Source organism: Hemiscyllium ocellatum, chromosome 30 (assembly GCF_020745735.1).
Source record: "Hemiscyllium ocellatum isolate sHemOce1 chromosome 30, sHemOce1.pat.X.cur, whole genome shotgun sequence".
Lineage (NCBI taxonomy): Eukaryota > Metazoa > Chordata > Chondrichthyes > Orectolobiformes > Hemiscylliidae > Hemiscyllium > Hemiscyllium ocellatum.
In genome coordinates this window covers 19,876,339-19,895,940 of record NC_083430.1, presented here as the reverse complement: position 1 = coordinate 19,895,940, position 19,602 = coordinate 19,876,339, and the positions used below count along the sequence as shown (strand labels likewise).

Genomic DNA, 19,602 nt, shown 5'->3' with positions numbered 1-19,602 from the left:
CGAATTTCCTGTTCCTTGGATGCTGCCTGACCTGCTGCGCTTTAAACAACACATTTTCCGTCTCCCATGGGAACCTTGTTGAACGCCTTACTGAAGTTTATATAGATCACATCTGCCACTCTGCCTTCATTCATCCTTTTTGTTACTTCTTCAAAAAACTCAATCAAGTTTGAGAGACATGATTTTCCACACACAAGCCACGTTGCCTATCCCTAATCAGTCCTTGCCTTTCCAAATATATGTGCATCCTGTCCCTCAGGATTCCCTCCAACAACTTGCCCACCAACAATGTCAGGATCACTGGTCTATAGTTCCCTGGCTTGTCCTTACCACCCTTCTTAAACAGTGGCACCACGTTAGCCAACCTTCCAGTCTTCCGGCACAAATATCTCAGCAAATGGCCCAGCAATCACTTCTTTAGCTTTCCACAGAGATCTAGGGTACACCTGATCAGGTCCTGGAGATTTATCCTCCTTTACACTTTCAACACATCCAGCACTTCCTCCTCTGTAATATAGACGTTTTGCAAGATGTCATCATTGCCCATAGTGTTAGGTGAAGGGGTAAATGTAGGGGAATGGGTCTGGGTGGGTTGTGCCTCAGCGGATCAGAGTGGACTTGTTGGGCCAAAGGGCCTGTTTCCACACTGTGAGTAATCTAATCTAACCTAATCTAATCTAATCTACTTCCCTACATTCTATATCTTCAATTTCCTTTTCCACAGTAAATACAGATGCAAAATACTCATTTAGTATCTCCCCCATTTTCTGAAGCTCCACACAGAGGCTACCTTGCTGATCTTTGAGGAGCCCTGTTCTCTCCCCAGTTACCCTTTTGTCCTTAAAGTATTTGCAAAAATCCTTTGGATTGTCCTTAATTCTATTTTCCAAAGCTATTTCATGTCCCCTTTTTGCCCTCCTCATTTCCCTTTTAAGTACACTCCTACTTTCTTTATACTCTTCTAAGGATACACTCGATCTATCCTGTCTTTCCCTGACATATGCTTCCTTCTTTTTCTTAACCAAACCCTCAATTTCTTTAGTCATCCAGCATTCCCTATACCTACCAGCCTTCCCTTTCACCCTGACAGGAATATACTTTCTCTGGATTCTTGTTATCTCAATTCTGAAGGCTTCCCATTTTCTAGCTGTCCCTTTACCTGTGAACATGTGCCCCTAATCAGCTTTTGAAAGTTCTTGCCTAATACTGTCAAAATTGGCCTTTCTCCAATTTAGAACTTCAACTTTTAGATCTGGTCTATCCTTTTCCATCACTATTTTAAAACGAATAGAATTATGGTCGCTGGCCCCAAAGTGCTCACCCACTGACACCTCAGACACCTGCCCTGCCTTATTTCCCAAGAGTTGGTCAAGTTTTGCACCTTCTCTAATAGGTACATCCACATACTGAATCGGAACATTTCCTTGTGTGCACTTAACAAATTCCTCTCTATCTAAACCCTTTACACTATGGCAGTCCCAGTCTATGTTTGGAATGTTAAAATCCCCTACAATAACCACCATATATTCTTACAGATAGCTGAAATCTCCTTACAAGTTTGTTTCTCAATTTCCCTCTGACTATTAGGGGTCTATAGTACAATCCTAATAAGGTGATCATCCCTGTTGCATTTCTCAGTTCCACCCAAATAACTTCCCTGGATGTATTTCCAGGAATATCCTCCCTCAGCACAGCTGTAATGCTATCCCTTATCAAAAACGCCACTCTCCCTCCTCTCTTGCCTCTCTTTCTATGCTTCCTGTAGTATGCGTATCCTGGAAAATTAAGCTGCCAGTTCAGGTCACCCTGAGCCATGTTTCTGTAATTGCTATGATATGTCTGTCCCATGTTACGTACCATGCCATGAGTTCATCTGACTTCCCTGTTAGGCCCCTTGCATTGAAATAAAGGCAGTTTAATTTATTAGTCCTACCTTGTCCCTGCCTGCCCTGACTGTTTAGCTAATGTTTCAGGTCCAGTGACTCTTCTTCAACAGTGGAAAACCTTCAGAACTTTTCGGTTTTTTTGTTTAAATTTTAGAGATTGACATGTGAGAGCTTGAAGGCAGACCCATTCAGTAGTTAGAAATCGTGCTACTTCTTCAGTTGCACAGCTCTAAGCATTCCAGACAGCATTGGATATAGTGCCATATTAAAGTTTATAGCAGAAAAAAAAACAAAGACTGAAAAAGGGAGGTATTCGGTAGTAGACAGGGAATGTTGTGGATACTAATAGTTAAGTATCTACTTGATAATTTCCCAGAAAAAAGACTGTTAGATGAACTTGAACTTCGTAGAACTGAAGAAAAAGTATGGACCTTGTTAGGAAATAAGCTTTTTGTGGGTTTATGCATTTCAATGGCTGGGTCAATATTTATTCATCAGCCCTAACTGTCCTGAAGAAGGTTAGAATCTCTACACTGTGGAAACAGGCCCTTTGGCCCAACAAGTCCACATCAACCCTCCAAAGAGTAATCCACCCAGACTCATTTCTCTACGTTTACCCCTGACCAACCTACTCCTGAAAACTATGGATAATTAGGCATTAACCTGCGCATCATTGGACTGTTGGAGGAAACCGGAGCACCCAGAGGGAACCCAAACAGACAAGAGAAGAATGTGCAAACTCCACACAGATAGCTGCCTGAGGCTGGGGTTGAACCTGGGTCCCTTGTGCTATGAGGCAGCAGTGCTAACCACTGAGCCACTGTGCCAGTTGTGATGAGCTGTTATCTTAAATTGCTACAGTGCTTCAGTGTAGGGACCCAGAGTACTGATAGTAAGGAGTTCCAGGATTTTAGCTCAGCAAAAATAATGAACAGTGATATAGTTCCAAATCAGGATGATGTGTGACTTGGAGGGGAAGAGGCAGATTAAGGCTCTGATCTGTTCTTCTAGCTACAGTGTTTATATGGAGAGTTCATCTCAGTTTCCAGTCAAAGGTAGCCCCGAGAATGTTCATTATGGGGGTTTCAGATATGGTCGTGTCTCTGAATGTCAAGGTCCAATGTTTAGATTCTGCTGCTGCTAATGACCCATAGTTCTTCAGGGATGCCCAGCTTTGCATTCCTAGATCTCTACAAAGTATGTCCCATTTCACATGGTGGTGGTGCCACACAGTGGTGACAGTTAAGTGGACAGAGCACTGTAATTGAAAGGATGTGAGAAGTATTGTCCCACTCAAAGATTGAGGCCACAGTCATTCAGTAGATATATTAACGATATAAGTAATAGGATTGAAAGTCACATATCAAAATGTACGGATGGCACAAAAAAAGGTGACATTATGAGCAATGTGGATGGAAACACAAAATTACAAAAGAACATTGATAGATTACGTAAATTGGCAGAACTGTGGCAACATTTTTAAAAAAGTTTATTCATTTGTGGGACTTGGGCGCTGCTGCCTGGCCAACATTGATAAGCCATCCCTATTTGCCCTTGAGAAGGTGGTGGGGAGCTGTCTTCTTGAATCGCTGCAGTCCACTTGCTGTGGATTAACCCACAATGCTAGTAGGGAGGAAATTCCAGGATTTTGACCCAACGACTGTGAAGGAACAGAGGTATATTTCCAAGTCAGGGTGGTGAGTGCCTTGGAGGGGAACTTGCAGGTGGTGGTGTTCCCTTGTACCTGCTGCCTTTGTCCTTCTCACTGGAAGTGTTTGTGGGTTTGGAAGGTGCTCTTTAAGGATTTTGGGTGAATTTCTGCCATGCATCTTATAGATAGCATACACTACTGTTAGTGAACACTGGTGATAGAGGGATTGAATGTTAGTAGATGTAGTGTAGCCAAGTGGGTAGCTTTGTCCTGGATGGTGCCAAATTTCTTGAGTGTTGTTGGAGCTACACCTATCCAGGCAAGTGTGGGGAGTTTTCCATCACACTCCTGACTTGTGCCTTGTTGATGGTGAATAGACTTTGGGGTGTCAGGAGAATTTTAATGTAGAGCATCCATTGTAAAGCCTAAAAAGGACAGTAAAGTATATTTTCTAAATGAGGGAAAAAGCTGGAAACAGGGAGGTCAAAAGAGCCTTGGAGAGGCAAAATCTATATGCATTAATCATTCAAATGAGACCAACAAATTTAATCAAAAATTAATTCCACAATTTCACTGTTCACAATATATGTTTCAGTTTTTGACCCATTTATCTGTATGGCTAATTATATAATGTTTCAGTACCACTTTTAGAAAATAAAAATAAATCCATCCACCGCTTTCATTAATAAACAACAAAATTAATGATTTATGATAAAACAAGATTTACTCAACATAGAAGTAACACTGAATAATGTGCAATTTGAAATACATAAGCATACGTATCACATCTTTTAAATAAACAAACAAGCATACATTAGACACACTGGTTAATGCAAAAGTAAAAAAAAAAATTCTCAGCAGAGATCAATTTAAAAAACAAAATATTTTGCCAAACAATGTGATATTTCTTGAAGTGAAAAGATTAAGACATGAAATGCTCCAGATGGCTTTTGGTCTGGCATCCTGCTGCATGTAGCCTGTTTTCACTAATCACATGTTGTCACTGGGATGTTTTCAGAAGCAGTTCAGGAGATGTCAAGAGGAAATCTTCCAGAAATTTAACAGGAGAATTGCTGCATCAGTTTTTGTTTCACATTTCACTGGAGAATCACAAAGAGGTTTCTCCAAAATACTTGGGAGAGGATGATTTGAATGACTCCTGCCTTAGTGGGTTGTACTTCAACTTCCTTTGCCAAACAATAGCCAAAGGAAAATGTCCAGACAGCCAGAAACCCAAATACGTGACTTACCTGTAAAGCAGTCCTATAGTCTATAAGGGTCTGGCTGTTTATTTCGCTTAATTGGTTTTCCAGTCAATGTTTTCTAAACAACCAAATTTCAAGTTTCCTTCCAGTAACTTCATTTTTTTAAAAAAAACTATGTCCAGGCATTTTTCAGTAATTCAAATCAACTAAATTCCACAATCTTTTGAATGAGTCTTCAAATGATATTAAAACTAGAATCTACTTCATCACAGCTTAACGTATGAAAAGTGATTACTTGGAGTCATAGAGTCATTGAGCACTGAAACAGACCCTTCAGTCCAACTAGTCCATGCCGAACATAATCCCAAACTAAACTAGCCCCATCTGCCTGCTCCTGGCCCATATCTCTCCTGAGCTTTCTTATTTATGTATTTATCCAAATGTCTTTTAAATGTTGCAACTATGCCCATATCCATCCCTTTCTCAGAAAGATCATTCCACACATGAACCACCCTCTCTAAAATATTTGTCCCTCATGTATTTTTTAAATCTCTCTGCTCTTACCCTAAAAATGTGCCCCCCATCTTAAAATCCCCTAAACCAGAGAAAAACAACATCTACCATCAACCGTATCTATATCTCACATCATTTTATAAACCTCTGTAAGGTCACCTCTCAACCTCCTATGCTCCAGTGAAAAATGTCCCATCCTATCCAGCCTTTCTTTATATCTCAAACCTTCCATCCCCAGCGACATCCTGGTAAATTTCTTCTCAACCCTCTCTAAATTAATAATATCTTTCCAACAACTAGGTGACCAAAACCGTACACGGCATTTCAGGGAGGCCTCATCAATGTCTTGCACAACCTCAACAGGATAGACTAGGATAAAATAAAAACTGAAAGTGCTGAAAGCACACAGCAAATCAGGTGACATTTGTGGAGTCAGAAATTGAGTCAATAGGATAGATTTTAAACATACAGTTGGGGACCAGACAATGAGTGTGGTCACGCAGGCTATTACCCTGCATATGCAAGTGGAATTTAAAGTAGTCGCAGAATAAGTCAACTGCCAAACAAAAAGGCATGTCTCTCCTCCCATTTATTAACATTTTCTCAGTCCTGCATGTTTTTTTCTTTTTCCTTTTGTGTACTTTGTTCCTGAAGACATCAAATCTATATACCCTAATGAGTTCTTTGCAACCAGTTCCACTTTCAAACCAGTTTGGCTGAGAAATATCTCCACATACCCCTGTTCGATAATGATTTCATCTATTTATGGAACTTTGTTCCTGATAGGGCCATGGAAGTATATTCTCTCTATTTCCATGTTTTGCCCATTCAGCATTTTCACCATCATTATCAGTTCAGCTCGAAACAGACTCTTTAATCAAGAAAAATGTCTTAAAATGCGCAAGCTTTCTGAAAAACTGTCCTTGTGCAACAAAAATGGGAGAAGGCCTGAACTATTCCCTTGATTGCAAGGTCCTTGAAGAAATTTAAAAATGACTTGTGATGATCAATATCAGAAAAATGAAGATACAGAGGGAGAAATTGCAGGATGGAAGAATGTCAAGAGGGTTATGACTGGTATTCTGTGAATGAACTTCCCCCCATCTCAATTTTACAAGTTAGCAGAAAATCCACCTTTTCCTGCAGTTCACATTTGTGTGCATTGCAATTTTTTAAACAAATGATCATGGTGCGCAATGTTCTTCATCTCCAGTAAAATAAAATAATTCTTATCGAGCAGAGTCAACACAACAATGTGGGCGGGACATTAATCTTGACAATAATAATAGGTCTTTTCATAATGGGTTCATATGACTTTCCCTGTCCATTATCTTAATGGAGACATAAACACATTTCTCAAAGGGCTGACATTTCTGCTAAAAAAAAGTTACACTTATTTTTATACTTCAAATATCTGTCATCCTTTGAGGTTAAATAACTGCTGAAAGTTACTCCCAAAACAATGTCCAATTGCTCGATTTTTCGTGCAGAGGTGCATATCCCCTGACAGACACTGTTTGGAAATAAATCTTGTACCTTCAGAACTCACAGTGCGTTGAATAATTTCTAAATTCACGGCTGCCGTGGAACTACACATTTGTGTTCTTTCGGTTCCCCCTTGCAATAAAAAATGATGGATTGCTTAATGTGCCTGCACCATGAATTATCACAGGTTCATGTCCTACTGTAGTTTCCATTTTAATATCTATGTTAAGCGCTGTTTTTGTCAGCTTCTTCAACCTAATTTTCAAGGCGAATACTTCTGAGTCATGATGGATGATTTTCTTTCTGGTTACAGATGGATGTGCAGTCTCTGCTCTGCTGTCCCCTGATACATTGGCAAGAGACACTTTCAATTTTGGCGGTCAGGCCTGTTTTATATGAACTGTTCACCAGAGTAAGAAGTATACCCAGCATGTTTCTATAAAGACAACAGCTACCAAACATAAGCAAAATATCGCATTTAGCTTTGGCCACCAAAAACTCGGGAAGACAAATCAGCAACAAATACACTTCAGGTTCACCAGAATCTGAGAATTTAAAAGTATATTTATGAGGACAAACTGCCTAAAAGTGAGGCACTGAAGGATAGCCACTGGAATGTTAAAATATTTTAAATTGATTTAATAAGATGTATTTAAACGCTGAAACTACAGAAGATGCTCAATTTAAACAGCATGAACAGACCACTGTTCGCTGGAGTACAATGAATAGTTATGGTCTCCCTTATCTAAGAAAGGTCAAAACTCAAATGACACCAGGTTATAGTCCAACAGTTTTATATGGAATTCCAAGCTTTCAGAGCTCTGCTCCTTCCTCAGGCATGGTATGATAAGGAAGTATAAGACACAGTATTGAGAAGCAAAAAGTTAAAAACTTGAAAATAAGCTGCCCTTGTTCTATCCTTTAACTAGTGAGGAGGTAAACTGCCAATTAAAATGCAAAATCCAGATTCCTTTCAAGTCTTTGTCCCTAGCTGGTTAAAGGTTTTATCAAAGTACAAGAGGTGATATCTCAGGTTAGACAATGGCACCTCCGCATCATATCTAAGGAAAGCACTGCTAGCATTGGATGTAGTTCAGAAAAAATTAACTAGGCTGATCCAATGGACGGACTATTGTATGAGAGAGTTTGGGTCTGTACATATTGAAGTTGGCAAGAATGAAAGGACACCTGATTGAACACTTAAGATTCTTCAGGGACTTGGAAGTTGGAAGTTGGTTTCCCCTTGTGGCAAAGTCTTGAACCAGAGGGCATAATCTCAGAGTATGGGGTCACCCATTTAAAACACAAATTGAGAGGATTTCTTCTCATAGAGGGTACTGACTCTGTGGAGTTGAGGGCTATCAGATCAGCTCTGATCTCATTAAACAGGCAGACTCAATAGGTTAATTTTTTTTATTCATGAGAGTTAGGCATTCCTGGCCTGGATAGCATTTATTGCCCATCTCTAATTGCCTAGACAGCAGTGAACAGTCAACCATTTGCAAGAGGTTTGGAGTCACAGGTAGGCCAGACCAGGTAAGGCTGGTGGAGTCACATGTCGACCAGACCAGGTAAGGCCGGTGGAGTCACATGTCAGCCAGACTAGGTAAGGCCGGTGGAGTCACATTTAGATCAGACTAGATAAGGCGGTGGAGTCACATGTAGGCCAGACCAGGTAAGGCTGATGAAGTCACATGTAGACCAGACCGGGTAAGGCTGGTGGAGTCACATGTAGATCAGACCAGATAAGGCTGGTGGAGTCACATGTCGACCAGACCAGATAAGGCCGGTGGAGTCACATGTAGGCCAGACCAGGTAAGGCCGATGGAGTAACATTTAGACCAGACTAGAAAAGGCTGGTGGAGTCACATGTAGACCAGACCAGGTAAGGTCAGCAGAGCTTTTTCTCTAGAGGAGGTGGGTTTCTGTAACAATGGTTTCATGATCTTCACGAGACTCTAAATTCCAAATGTTTATGGAATTCAAGTTCCATCACCTGCCACCCTTTATGGCAAACACTTGCAACTAAATCTTATAGTACTTTTCAGAGAAACCAAACACCAAAATCCAAAATCACAAGGGGACAACCTTAAATTGATCATTAAATGAGAGCTAGATCAGTCAAGAGTAAAATTAGAGAGTGCATGCTTCATTTGAAAAGTAATGAAAATCTAGACGATTCTCAACAGAGGTTTGCAGATGCTGTGTTACTTTCTAAAATTAATAAATTATAAAGAACATTATTGAGACTTCATGTTGGGCAAAGTATCAAGGGATATGAAACTGCAGCAGATACATGAAGCGGATGTCCATACTACAATGACGTAATTTGTCCAAAAAAGCCAGAGGCGCTGAATAACCAACTCTTGTGTACATTTTATCAAACAAAATTTTAAATTGATTTAGAAATACTGAAAACATATCTGCCAAGCAACTTAATTTAAACTTTAAAACCAAATAAATTAAACTGCATTTATTTCAATGCAAGGGGTTTAACAGGGAAGGCAGGTGAACTCATAGCATGGTTCGTAAAAGGGGACTGACATATCATAGCAATTACAGAAATATGGCTCAGCGTTGAATTGGACTGGCAGCTTAATGTTCCAGGATACAAATGCTACAAGAAGGATAGAAAGGGAGGCAAGAGAGAAGGGGGAGTGGCATTTTTGATAAGGGATAGCATTACAGCTTTATTGAGGGAGGATATTCCTGCAAATACATCCAGGAAAGTTATTTGGGTGGAACTGACTAATAAGAAAGGGATGATCACCTTTTTGGGTTGTATTACAGACCCCCTAATAGTCAGAGGGAAATTGACAAACAAATTTGCAAGAAGATCTCAGTTTTCTGTGAGAATAATAGGGTGGTTATGGTAGTGGATTTTAACTTTGCAAACATAGACGGGGACTGCCATTGTGTTAACAGTTTAGATGGAGAGGAATTTGTTAAGCAAGTACAAGAAAATTTTATGATTCAGTATGTGGATGTACCTACTATAAAAGGTGCAAAACTTGACGTCCTCTTGGGAAATAAGGCAGAGCAGTTGACTGAGGTGTCAGTGGGGGAGCACTTTGGGGCCAGCGACCATATTTCCATTAGTTTTAGAACACTGATGGAGAAAGATTGACTAGATCTAAAAGTTGAATTTCCAAATTGGAGAAAGGCCAATTTTGATGGTAATAGGCAAGAACTTTCAAAAGTTAATTGGGAGCAGATGTTCGCAGGGAAAGGGACGGCTGGAAAATGGGAAGCTTTTAGAAATGAGATAACAAGAGTCTCGAGACAATATATTCTTGTTAGGGTGAAAGGAAAGGCGGGTTGGTATAGGGAATGCTGGATGACTAAAGAAATTGAAGGTTTGGTTAAGAAAAAGAAGGAAGCATATGTCAGATACAGACAAGATAGATTGAGTGAATCCTAAGAAGAGTATAAAGGCAGTAGCAGTATACTTAAGAGGGAAATGAGGAGGGCAAAAAAGGGACATGAGATAATTTTGGCAAATAGAATTAAGGACAATCCAAAGGGTTTTTGCAAATACATTAAGGACAAAAGGGTAACTGGGGAGAGAATAGGACCCCTCAAAGATCAGCAAGGTAGCTTTTGTATGGAGCCACAGAAAATGGGGGAGATACTAAACGAGTATTTTGCATCAGTATTTACTGTAAAAAAGGATATGGAAAATACGGACTGAACGGTGACATCTTGCAAAAAGTCCATACAGAGGAGGAAGTGCTGAATGTCTTAAAATGCATCAAGGTGGACAAATCCCCAGGACCTGATCAGGTGTACCCTAAAACTCTGTGGGAAGCCAGAGAAGTGATTGCTGGGCCTCTTGCTGAGATATTTGTATCATTGATAGTCACAGGTGTGAGGTGTTGGAAGACTGGAGCTTGGCTAACTTGGTGCCACTATTTAAGAAAGGTGACAGGGACAAACCAGGGAACTATAGACCAGTGAACTTGATGTCAGTGGTGGGCAAGTTATTGGAGGAAATCTTGATGGACTGGATGGACATGCATTTGGAAAGGCACGGACTGATTAAGGAATGTCAACATGACTTTGTGCATGGGAAATCACGTCTCACAAACTTGATTGAGTCGTTTGAAGAAATAACAAAGAGGATTGTTGAGGGCAGAATGGTGAACATGATCTAAATGGACTTCAGTAAGGTGTTTGACAAGGTTCCCCATCAGAGTCTGGTTAGCAAAGTTAGAACACATGGAATATAGGGAGAACTAGCCATTTGGATACAGAACTGGCTTGATAGTGGAAGACAGAGGGTGATGATGGAGGGTTGTTTTTCAAATTGGAGGCCTGTGACCAGTGGAGTGCCACAGCATCAGTGCTGGGTCCATTACTTTTTGTCATTTATATAAATGATTTGAATGTGAGCTTAAGAGGTATAGTTAGTAAGTTTGTGGATGACACCAAAATTGGAGGTGTAGTGGACAGTGAAGATTACAACGGGATGTTGATCAGATGATCCAATGGGCTGAGGAATGGCAGATGGAGTTTAATTCAGATAAATGCGAGGTGCTGCATTTTGGGAAAACAAATCTTAGCAGGACTTATACACTTAATGGTAAGGTCCTAGGGAATGTTCCTAAACAAAGAGACCTTGGAATGCAGGTTCATAGGTCCTTGAAAGTGGAGTCACAGATAGATAGGATAGTGAAGGAGGCACTTGATCTGCTTTCCTTTGTTGGCCAGAGTATTGAGTACAGAAGTTGTTAGGTCATGTTGCAGCTGTAAAGGACATTGGATAGGCCACTTTTTTGAATATTGCTTGCAATTCTGGTCTCCTTCCTATCAGAAGGATGTTCTGAAGCTTGAAAAGGTTCAGAAAAGCTAGACAAGGACATTGCCAGGGCTGGAGGATTTGAGCTACAGGGAGAGGTTGAATAGGCTAGGGCTGTTTTCCCTGGAGCATCGGAGGCTGAGGGGAAAGGTATAAAGGACACCTAAGGGGCAACTTTTTCTGGCAGATGGTGGTGCATGTGTAGAATAGGCTGCCAGAGGAAGTGGTGGAGGGTAGTACAATTACAATATTTAAAAGGCATCTGGATGGGTATATGAATAAGAAGGGTTGGAGGGATATGGGCTGGGTGCTGGCAGGCACGACTAGATTGGGTTGAGATATCCGGTCAGCATGATCAGTTGGACCAAAGGTTCTGTTTCTGTGCTGTATATCCCTATGACTCTTATGAGTCTATGTAAAGAGCAGCTTTGTTTCTCACATGATCCCAGAGTCCTCTCGTCCATTCTAACTTTCCACCACAAATCACAACCATAAGACTAATTTTCATTTAAAAACTTTGTTTATTTTCATTTTCACACTGGCCACAGCAATCAATGTTTTTATCTAGAAGATGGAATTTAAATTAGCAAATATATTCCATTCTTGTGCAGTTTGGAGACACCTTCTCCTGTCATCACTCAGTGGCTACTTTCCTCCCAGCTGGTCATGGGGGTTAATTTATAGGAGGTCGTGGGGAAAATTACTCCCATGACATTCTATCCATTGCTCCCAGTAACCCAAAGAGCTAACCGTAGAATATAAACCATTGTTCAAAGTTAGAACTCAAGAAAATCTGACATAACATTCTGCAGGATATCTGATCCATGTTCACGTTGTATTTTTGTTGTTTTACACCAGTGCAGCTTTAAGGATTATTTGGGTTGCGTGTCTCCAATGATGTGACTCTGCTGTGAAGTTGGTCTACTGTGCAAACTCTGCTCACTGAAATTGGTTGGTTTGTTGTAAATTCTCCTGTAAGTGAAGAAATTAACCCATGGAGTGATTGTTAGTTTTTCTCTGGCAAAGGGCAAGCTGTGTTGAGATTTTATTTGGAGGGATTCATGCCAAGACTTTTTTTTAAATCACTTCTGACCAAATGTGTCTCATTTATTACCTATCCTGCCTGTCCCTGCATGCAGTCTCTCTGCTGCAGCCTTTCAGCAATCATTGTTGGTGTTTGCTGTGATACAAGACTTCCTAAGCACCACTAAGTAGATCAGACATGATGCCAAGATAGACATGAAGGGTCAGCAAATGCCTGATGCCAATTTTTCTGGACAAGCGATGGTAGCAATGGATCATTCCCTGAGATGCTGTTTGATGCTGAGCAAAGTGGAAGCACCTCATGTCCAATGATGAGCTGAAGTCACTAGGTACCCTCTCTGATTTCCATGTCAAGATTTGTTGATATCGAGCTTGTTTGGGTGCATTTGGTAAGATAGGAAATTGAGTATTAATGAGCTGAGTTGTGGTATTAATAAGATATTTAACAAGCTAAAGATGCCCCTTAATTACCAATTCACCATCACACACCGTGGCACAGTGAAAAGCTTTGTCTTGTGAGCAATACAGACAAATCACAGAGTTAAGTAGTATCGATAGTAAATAATAGATAAACAGCAGCAAAAACAAAACCACAGGTACAGGCGAATGTTTGAGAGTCCATTCAGTATTCTAACAACAGTAAGATAAGAACTGTTTCAAAAGGGGCTGGTGCATGCGTTCAGGCTTCTGTATCTTCTCCCCAGTGGTAGAGGTTGTAGAAAAACATTGCCAGAATGGGATGGATCTTGAAGAATGCTGGCAGCCTTTCCTTGACAGTGGGCCTTGCAGGTGGATTCTGTAGATGGGAGATTGGCCTTTGTGATTGTCCGGGCCGAGTTCATCACTCTCTGGAACCATCTCCAATCTTGAATGGGACAGTTGCCATACCAGGTAGTGATATATCCAGACCAAGGTAGGCCTCATCAGACTTCTCATCCAATTCTGCCACAAATCACACCATAGCCTGTGTTGCCCAGATCCCGATAAAATTCTGCTCACAGAGCTCATCTGTCCCTGATGAGCAGGTGATGAGTAAAGCGCGACCATGATCATGACATTTAGCGTTTACAATGGAGTTCGTGAGCCACACTGGAGTGTATAGTGAGTGTGCATGCGGAGGTTCGTTCATATACAGGTCCTTACCTTTAAAGGACAGATGAATCACTGCACTAAAAACACATCTAGGTTACGATGCTGTATTTTATAGTGACATTTGAAGGTATGACAACAGACTCCTCTCAGGCTTTCCATTTTGTTCATGGACTTTCCAAACGAGTACATTTTTAATAAGTTTCCAAACCCCAAACCACCAGATAAAAATCAATGCACAGGTGGCAATCCAATGTTAATCCCCTTTTAAAATGAAGAACCCTTCATCAGCCAGAGTAGGTGTACATACAATTCATGATCAGCATATAAGCTAGAGTAAAATCACTCAGGATTAGTAATGCAGAGGAAAACAGGGTTTTCTCCAATAAAAGCTAATTCTGGTCTTTTGTACACTGAAGCACTTCCTGCACCCAGGCAAAGAATTAGCTGATGAAGGATAAAATGTTACAATGCTCCTCTGTGATCAGCATACATGCTCTTCAAAAGTAAAATAAAAAGGCTTTTGTTATTATATCTAATTACAAACCATCAACATTGCATCAAGCTTAATATTAACACATTGAAAATTAATGTAGTTGGTTTTGGTTGTTTCTCATTAGACTTTCACAAATTCATTACCCAACTGGCAAATCCAGGCGTGTGACCTCTGTTCAAGAAGGTGCCAGTTGAATATTCACATTGGAAAAAACCGTTAAGTCAATTTGTTGGACCTATTAACCAGAGGGTTTTCAATTGTTGCTTCATGTGGTAGATTCCAGGTATACATGCATCAATAATTGCTTTTGCATTTTGATAGAGCACAATGGAAGAAACAACACCACAGAGAACATTCCAACCAGCCAAATTTCAAGAACAGTACAATGCACAGGATATTAATACAGACATGTTAGGGTCATTTCTTAATTTTCAGATATGCTTTCAGTATTCTTTGAACTATAATTGGCTTAAATACCAATTGAATCGAACAAGCTTGTGCCAAAGTTTGAAAACTATAATATAGTACTCTGCACCTAATTTTCACCATGTGCAAGTTACTTCATGATATTTGTGTGAATTAACATCAATTCCTCAGTATTTCAAACTGTGAAATGCTTATTTCATCAATACCTTAAATCAGAAAACATAATCAAGTAACTATGTTATCCTCTATAGAGAACATTGTCACAATCTCATTTCCCCAACTCATTAGGTTTGCATGACTCATCTGGGAGGGAAAAGAGTACCCCTGAGTGTTGCTTACTTAAAGCATGCTATACCAGACTCCAAAGACCTGTATTTCCATGACATTTTTTCAGCTGATTTGCATGTTGACTAATGTTAGGGGAATCTAATTGAATGTTTCAGCAGATAATATATCAATAAGAAACTCTGACTGATAAATAGATACATTTTAAACCCCTAAAACATTTGTCTGTTTAAAGATACACAAGCAAATACCCTCTATAGAAATCTTATAGAAAAACTGAGGATTAAATTCAAGTAGCCAATGAAAGTATAAAAATTGAATGTAGAAGAGCAGGATTATATAAAAACGTAACCAATAAGAGGAAGAGGTTTTAAGACAAATTGGGCCTCTTGAGGTTTTCAATAAGATAAAATCGACCACTGCACCATCTTACACCTTCACGCAGCTTTTGATTTTTGGGACCACATAATAGCACAGAAGTGGTGAACCTTAGGAATAGAGATACATTTGATAAAATTTTAAAATGTCACTGTCTGTACACTGTCATAATGTGGACATTCCTCATTTGACACTAGATGCACTGCACCTCCAGGTATTACAATGTGTAAATAAGCAGCATTAAAGTAGGCATCAATTTGCTCTTTCATGTGAAGAAGCCTGAATAAAATTTCATGCGAGTGAAACACCGCTAACTGAATTTCTTTAACCTTGCACAGTTATTTATATTTATTCTTTTATGCTTCCAATATCATTTTGTGCTTTATCATTATAAAGCACAATTTAGATTAGATTACTTACAGTGTGGAAACAGGCCCTTCAGCCCAACAAGTCCACACCGACCCGCCAAAGCGCAATCCACCCAGACCCATTCCGCTACATTTACCACTTCACCTAACACTATGGGCAATTTGGCGTGGCCAATTCACCAACCTGCACACTTTTGGATTGTGGGAGGAAACCAGAGCACCCGGAGGAAACCCACGCCGACACAGGAGAATGTGCAAACTCCACACAGAGTCGCCTGAGGCAGGAATTGAACCCGGGTCTCTGCCGCTGTGAGGCAGCAGTGCTAACCACTGTGCCACCGTGCTGCCCACTTTAAGAAGGGAACTTCCTGAAGGACATTAGTGATTCAAGCGTGTGTTTAATTTTATAGTTTCAAACTATGTTTAACCTAAAAGAAAAGCACCATATTTGCTTACACATGAAAAGTTCTTACCTTGATAATGAGCGCTAAAGCCTTTTTGCTTGTGATTACTATCAGACGTAAAGTGAAGCCGCAGCCAGTTTTTACTGCTGATGACAGGAGAAGGTAGATTCATTCCAGTCAACCTGCAAGAAAAGGTCATGACATTCAATGAAGCTCAAGGGAGATGCATGTGCCTTTGCTTCAATGGGGACAGATGCTTCTTGCAACCATCTGGCATTCAAAGGCTGGAAAATATTGCATTATCTTCACATCACAAAAGAAATCTCACTACAGATGGCCACATCGAGTCAAATAAAGAAGTTTTTGAACAACTAAACTATTTTCTCCACTATTAAAGATAACACTTATAAAACACAATTTGCCTTATTTTGTTAACATTCATTGAATATGCATTGTGTAAAAAAGCTTTCATACATCATAAAGGAATCAGAGCAGTTTTTTTCCCTTGCTCTCAAAAGGTGCATTCAAGTTGGAAGAAAATCCTGAAAGAGAGGTGCCCAGAGAACATAAAGGACAGTTGGCAAGAATGAAATGATTAATAATGTGTGAAAAACCTTTCTCCGTGCAGTTCTTCTCTAAACACGAGAGTTTTCATTTTAGCTGTCCTCCAAACAATTTGCCTTTGTTTTAAAAGTAATTCTTTTAGAGATATTAATAATAATTGCAAGGCTAAGAATGCAATAATAGATTGTGTCAACATTTTGATCAGTCCGCAAACCATGAGTTATCCTTGCAGTTGAAAATAAGTACAGATATAAATAGGGCAAAATAATTTTTCACAGAAGGATCAGCATGGCCATTGTTAATCACTGGAGAACATAATTTAGGATCTCCAAGGTGATGGGGACATTTCAAAAGGAAAACAAAGACTTGCATTGACTTTTATATCTTTACTTCATCCCAAATCAATTTAAAGCCAATTAAATACTTGTGAATGTAATAGTTGTTCCCATGTAGAAAATATAACAGCTTTTGAATGATATGTCATAAGCAGTAGTAAAGCAATGACAAACACAGTTAATTTACACATGTTTATCAAAGGGTCAAAAAGATAGGGTAACCTCTCCTTCAGTAGACAGGGACTTGCTTTAATGGTTCATCTGAAAGACAGCATCTCCAAGTGTGGACTAGAATTTTCCAGATTTGGGTAATCAACTATCTGGAGTAGGACATGCATGCTAAACCTCCTGATTCAGAAACAAAAGTGCTGCTAACTGAGGCATTGAAACATTTTTGGAGAAAGTGAGGACTGCAGATGCTGAAAATCAGGGTCCAACGCCACAATTTTTGACACTGACACATTGCTGATTGCCTTGTTAATCAAAAGGATGGTGTTAGCTCAAGTTTTTCAGAGCTAGATCTCTCCTGTTAATGTCACACCTGCTTGCTGGAGTAGTTGCCCAATTATACTTGGTAGAAAACATTCCCGATTATGATACAACACACTTCGCGAAATTCCATGGAAGGTTTGCAAGAAAGACTGAAACACTTCAACCCTTATTGCCTTCACTCTGGATTACATTTAATTGTTCCATATTTCATGCTCATTGTGTCAAGCAAAGTGCAAGACCAAGGTAATATAATGATTAAAAAGCCAGGACAAATAACTCAGATCATCATCATTTCATCTCTGTGACTGACTTCAGACAAAATAAATAGAGATCTCTCTTTTTTGCTGGCTGTCAGACATCTGAAGTGGAATGACTTATGGCAGGCTCAATTACAATTCTCAGGGAATTGAATTTCTAACATTGAAATGCCCTGAATCGGGAGTGATTGACATCAATTTGCAATCACCCTCTGACAAACCAGGAGAATCAAAAGGTGAAGACGATTACAAGAAAGTCCCCTTTCCAAAGCTTGGAATATCTTTATGAGCATCTCTTTGAGGCATACATTGGAATACTTGTAGCTGTTACTGGGTGTATAGTTTAACTGGCTAAAGGAGAGGGAGTAGAATGCATTTAACATGCTCTACTCTCCACTCATTTCACCAATCAAAATGGAAAAACAATTGCACAGGCAGGTTAGCTAAAGCACAGCCAACGCTGATAACTCCAAACATCTCAAAAACCCTTAGAATTCCAGTTTTAGTCCCACAGCTGGCTCAACTAGTCAACAAGAAAATCACATTGGTAATTGTTGCCAATATTTAATCTCCAACACGTGAAAATCCTGATCATGGTGCAAATCAAATAAGAGAGATGATTGGAAACTTCCCATGGGGTCCATCTGACTGCTTTCATTTCCCTTGGGGAAAACGTTCCTTTCAACTAGGACCGTCTTTGATTTAATCCATGCCTCTTTTATGAAACTTGACCAGACTGTGTGTGGCAGGTAATGCTTGTGGTTCATTTAAAGTCATATTTTGTTCCATTTTAAAGTAGCTTCTGACCATGAAGGCCACAGCTATTAAATCAGCTGATAGATTTCACAGAATACAAGTCCATATTTTATTTCATCAGAACATAACTGCAATGGTTTGTGTTCCAGGTCTCTGTTACCACTTTAAAACCACACCCTTGATTTAACCTCACCATCTTCTGCCTACTCCTTTGCTGTCACAGCACTCAGTCACTCTGAACCCATCAGGGTACACAGAGCAGCCCTGCCTTGCATTGCCTTTCCCGTTTTACACCTCAGACAGACATACGAGGGTCACAGCACATTTAGTAGTTAGCACAGACACCAGGCCAGGAAGCTTATCGTAGTTATTAGTAGTCCTTAGTCAAGTCAAGCAAGACAGCCTTAGGTCCGGGGATTTCGGCAAAGTCCAAAGATTTCGAGGCAGTCAGCTCCTCAGAGCCAAATGTCAGGCAACCCAAATAGGGGAGCAGTTTTTCTGCAGTGTTAGAGAGAGAGAGAGAGAGAGAGAGAGAGAGAGAGAGAGAGATAGGTATCATGGAAGAGGGAAATAGGTGGTACTGTTGCTATAACTGTTGATGCAAATGGGGAGTCAGTTGGTAGGTAGTGCAGAGGGCATGCAGGGTTCGTAGTGTTGGCATGTTGGGAGGGGTCAAGGGTTAGGTGCGTGACCAAATTGTCACTAGTGTTACGGAGAGTCGTAGAGCATTAGCACCAATGGAATGTGTGCGCATTAGGAGAGAAAGAGAAAGAGTGAGTGTGAGATATCGGAGAGAAGATAGTGGCACTTATGCTTAAGAGCTGACCAGGTCATTGACCTTTTTTCTACATGGCTGTCCATTCGTCCAGACAGTTGAGGCAACACTGAGCTGGGTGACAACCTAAGACCTGGCTGCCAGGCTCTGGTGTTGTGACTAGAACACTAACCCATCCATAAGGTCCTCCAGGACCCTACCCACTAAATGGAATGTTACATTTCTTTTGTTTGCCACGTTCAAGGCGAATGTCAGGAATTGTGCCAGGCAGCTCCTGTCTGACTGGTAATGTCCAGGTGCACAATGGACTTTTAAAAATGGCATCAACATCATGACTGCCATTAGATTCTGAGATATTTGGCAGTGGCAAATTGCTCAGGGAACAATGTGTGGTC

At 40.2% G+C, this 19,602-nt stretch overlaps 1 protein-coding gene across 1 annotated transcript in view; it reads right to left on the bottom strand.

Annotated features, from left to right (window-relative positions):
* csmd2 (CUB and Sushi multiple domains 2) overlaps positions 1–16,210 on the bottom strand; it is a 605,906-nt gene extending 589,696 nt beyond the window's left edge. The window contains exon 1 of the mRNA XM_060847269.1: positions 16,098–16,210. Within this exon, the coding sequence (XP_060703252.1) occupies positions 16,098–16,200 (103 nt within the window). The 5' untranslated portion in view covers positions 16,201–16,210. The remainder of the gene's footprint in view (positions 1–16,097) is intronic.
* Between the last annotated feature and the right edge of the window lie 3,392 nt (positions 16,211–19,602).